Source organism: Sinocyclocheilus anshuiensis, unplaced genomic scaffold (genome assembly GCF_001515605.1).
Source record: "Sinocyclocheilus anshuiensis isolate Anshui unplaced genomic scaffold, SAMN03320099.WGS_v1.1 scaffold43, whole genome shotgun sequence".
In the NCBI taxonomy this organism is placed as follows: domain Eukaryota; kingdom Metazoa; phylum Chordata; class Actinopteri; order Cypriniformes; family Cyprinidae; genus Sinocyclocheilus; species Sinocyclocheilus anshuiensis.
Genome location: NW_015549580.1, coordinates 1,257,337 through 1,261,860, shown reverse-complemented (window position 1 = coordinate 1,261,860; position 4,524 = coordinate 1,257,337). Strand labels below are relative to the sequence as shown.

At 35.6% G+C, this 4,524-nt stretch overlaps 1 protein-coding gene across 2 annotated transcripts in view; it reads right to left on the bottom strand.

Annotated features, from left to right (window-relative positions):
- Nucleotides 1-4,524, bottom strand: part of LOC107657689 (protein Jumonji-like) — a 34,066-nt gene that overhangs the window by 13,747 nt on the left and 15,795 nt on the right. For both annotated transcript variants that reach the window (XM_016445880.1, XM_016445881.1), the window contains exon 5: nt 1,360-1,536. In XM_016445880.1, coding sequence (XP_016301366.1) covers nt 1,360-1,536 — 177 coding nt within the window. The remainder of the gene's footprint in view (nt 1-1,359; nt 1,537-4,524) is intronic.

Genomic DNA, 4,524 nt, shown 5'->3' with positions numbered 1-4,524 from the left:
CCAGAGCGCGTACACACCTCACGCACCGGATGCCGTGCGCGCGCCCAAAGACAGTTGGACATAGTGGTGTATTAGAGGTAAAATATGATATAAATACTGTTCGGTTTCTCGCACAAACTGATCGTTTCGTGTCTTAGGACATCAATGTGTCGTCACGAGCCGCAGGGTTTAATTTGGATTTGTCTGTGCATGTTTTTTTTACTCTCATAGATTTTGTTACCATTGCCATGCATTATACGACTGATAGACTGCAACAGTTGTAGTTAAAAATCATCATATGTGTTCTACTGAAGAAACAAAGTCACCTACATCTTGGATGCCCTGGGGGTAAGCAGATAAACATAAATTTTTCATTTTTGGGTGAACTATCCCTTTAATAATAAGCAGGGATATGAAAATTAATGTGAAAATAATTATCAGTACACATAAATATAGCATAAATAGTCATGAAATTATGTATATATAGCATATGAAACAATTTATATTTTAACACTTATATGAAATATTTATTTGAACATAAATTTATAAATAAATATACACTAACATTTAAATGTTTGGGGTCAATAAGATATTTTCAATGTTTTTTTTTATTTATTTTTTTAAAGAAGACTCTTACACTCAGCAAGGCCGCATTTATTTGATCAAAAAATCCAGTAAAAACTGCGAAATATTATTATAAATTAAAATATGTTTTCCATTTTAATATAATTTAAAATGTAATTTATTCCTGTAATTGCAAAACTGAATTTTCAGCAGCAATTACTCCAGTCTTCAGTCACATGATCACTCTAATACTCTGATTAATTATGCTGATGATCAAGAAACATTATTATTATCCATGTTGAAAACAGTTGTGCTGCTCAAGATTTTTGTAGAAACTGCAATACACTTTTTTAGAATACTTTGATGAAAAGAAAGTTCAAAAGAACAGCAATTATTTGAAGTGTAAATCTTTTGTAATATTAAAAAATTTCTTTACTGTCACTTTTGATTAACTTTGCTTTTTTGCATGTGTGCATACTCAGACATTGAGCACCTTGTATTATATGGATGGTATAGAGCAAATGTTGTCAATCTGACAGTGAGGGCTGTATATAGCCACGGCTCATTAACTGTATGGTGTGGAAAGAGGCAGAACCATAACACACCTCATTGGGGTCCCTACATGGAAGCAAATGTCCAGCCTGTCTGCTACTGGCAGTGTAATAATAAACTGAACACTACACAGGCTACACAGTAAAATTGATTGTAAATCGCTATTTTAAGTAAAAAGGATTATAAAACGCAAGGCAAGATAAAGTTTATGAGAATAAGTGTGTGTGTTTGTGGTTATTCAGTGTGTTTGAGGAGTGTACGTACCATGACTGTTGGCGATGCATTTGTTGGGTCCTTTGCTCTTCCGTGGAGTGGACTGGCAGGAAGCAGTGGCATTGCTAGCACTGTCTTCTTCCTCTTCCTCATCCTCTTCCTCATCTACATCTTCATCATCTTTAGCACTACCAAAGTATGGCATGTTGCTGGGCAACGCAGCAGAGCCTAAACCAATGAGAAAGAGGGTAAAGACAAAATGAGGGAGTGTCATGCAGAGAGACACACAGTACGAGTTAGAAATAGAGAACAGAACAGTAGTAATGACTAACAGCTGAGATGAACAGTTTCAGTCTTCACATATCTTGCTTTGTAAGAAACCTGAACACCCTTAAAGAGATCACCAAAAATGAAAATTCTGTCATCATTTACTTAAACCTTTATGACTTACTTCTGTGGAACATAGAAGATTTTGTGAAGATTTTTTTTTTGGCACTACACCACCATTCATACATTCCAAGTATGAGGTCAGCAAGATTAATAATATAATATAATATAATATAATATAATATAATAGGTCATAATAAGGTCAGGGCGCATTAAATTAATCAGAAGTGACAGTGAATACATTTATAATGTATACAAAAGATTTCTATTCTATTCTATCAATTCATCAAGGAATCATGAAAAAATGGCTGCTGAAAACTCAGCTTTGCCATCATAGGAATACATTTCATTTAAAAATTTATTCAAATAGAAAATTTCTGTTTTACTGTACTGTTGATCAAATAAATACAGCCTTGGTGAGCACATCTTATAAAAAATGAAAATATCTTACAGACTCTGAACCTTTAAAGGGTATTGTACACTTAATTAAAACAATTTACAATGATTGACTTCAGTTTCTATTTTACAAAACAACACTGGACCCCACTGACTTTCACAAAAACATTTTTCAAAGTATCTTTTGTGTTCTGCAAAAGAAACAGTCATATATGTCTGAACATGATGGTGAGTAAGTTAAAAAAAACTTTTCATTAATCAGTCAGATTTAAGATGTTTCTGTGTTCTGTGTTTTGCCCAGTCATTCTCTCCGAGAGCACTATAACTAGAAGATAACTTCCTAAAACTCTGGTGTGAACATTTGTATACTGTGCAAAGCTCCATATCCTGTTTAACTTCACTGTCCCAGCACTGTGAGAGGGAAAGCCGTTAAATGTGACAGCAGAGTGGTCCAAGTCCAGCACTCATCTCATGTGCTACTGATCCTCACTGAAAGGTTCACTGCTCACAATGGAGAGCCTGTTCACAAGCTTTATTCCACGTTCCCTCAATAGGCATTTATCTGCACCCGAGTCACTGGGTCTGTGGTGCTCGCGTGTGCTGTAGCATGTGATTGTGTGTGCATGCGTGAGAGAGTGTATATGTGCGCCTGAGGAGGGGGTGGGGAACGGGACAGACTACTGAGAGAGAAATAGAGAGAAGTGGCCCGACTGCTTTTGAATCAATCCACTTCTCCAACCACAATAACCAATAGTGTTACATTTATATTGCAACCTGGTCATATCTGCCATTATTTGAGATCAATAGAAATTAACTATGTGAAACCCTTTTAGCAACTGGTTATGGACAGCAAGCTCTAATCTCCAGGTGTATTGAGAGCCCAGCTGAATGGTGAAAGAAAGGATCTCTGGGCCCCCTAGATTACGCAGGAAGGCTCTTTAGGCTAGTCCTCTATCATCTAGGGCTTTAATAAGGGCTTCTGGGGGCTTTGAGCTATTGGCTATTGTTCACGTCACAAGAGGCAACTGAATGATTCTTCGATTCCTTTCTGATAATGCCAGAGGTTTTACAGAGCCATTTCAGGGTGAATATTAATGAATGTGATTTTCATCTCACAATTACTACTCTGCAGTAATACAGCCGATCATTTGCTGTGATAAAGTATTCAACTCTCACTTTCATTCATTAACATGATATGCATAATTTCACTATCTGCAGGGAATAGGTCTGCGTTTAGTCCAAGTATCCTATTATTTTTGGAAAGAGTCACGACTCATGACGTCCTCTAATTTTGAATTCTTCCTCGAAGCAAAGCATGCCTTTGCTTGAGGGGTTTTGTGCATGAATCTGAATCTGTTTTTACATCTGTCCCTTATGGGCTGATGGAGAATGAGAGTGAGAGAGAAAGAGAAGGAGATAAAAAAGAGAGACAGGCTAAAACAGCAGAACTAAAATATATGCATTATTGAATATTGAATGATGGCACCCAAATCACATGTATAATATATACAATAGTATAAGTATATATAATTATTACTACCATTCAAAAGTTTGGGGTTGTTAAGATTTTTTTTTTAAGGTTTGTGAAATAAATCTTTTATGCTCACCAAAGCTGCATTTATTTGATAAAACTATAGTAATAACAGTAATATTTTATATTTGATTACAATTTACAGGATACATCTTTTTCAGGATTCTTTGATGAAAATAAAGTTCAAAAGAACAGCATTTATTTGAAATAGAAACTTTAGAAAAAAAAAATGAAATACAAATCTTTACTGTCACTTTTGTTCAATTTAATATTTCCTTGCAAAGTAAAAGTATTAATGTCTTTCAAAAAATAAAATCTTATTGGCCCCAAACTTTTGAATGCTAGTGTAAATAAACAATAGTAAAATAAACTACAAAAAGACAATTTGTAATTATTTTTCATTAAAGGGGTCATCGGATGCAAACTTCATTTTTCAAGTTGTTTGAGCATAAATGTATGTTGGAAGTGTGTGTACACATCCATCCTATAATTATAAAAATCCATCTAGTGTTTTTTTTTAAATCCCTATTTTAAAATCCCCTTTCTCAAACCAGGCTGTTATGAGATTCCTGTCAAAATGACGTAGTTCTGTACAGGCCCCTCCCACAATAGTTGATTGACAGTAGTGTTTCAGCACAGTAGTGTTTTTGGTGTCCTACCCACCCCTGAGTGAGCTGTCATCAGTCCGCCATTGTGTTGACTCTGGTGCAGGGGAAGACAAGATGTCTCCGATTAAGCGATTGAGGTGCTTTATTGTTGGATGTAATAATGAATATAGCAATCGTCATTTACTCCCGACATCTGAGCTGCTGAAGACGCAGAGGATTAACGTTACTTTCGCTTTGAAGTGAATGCGCCACTCCCGATCAGCCTAAATGCATCTATGTTCGCTCGAATCATTC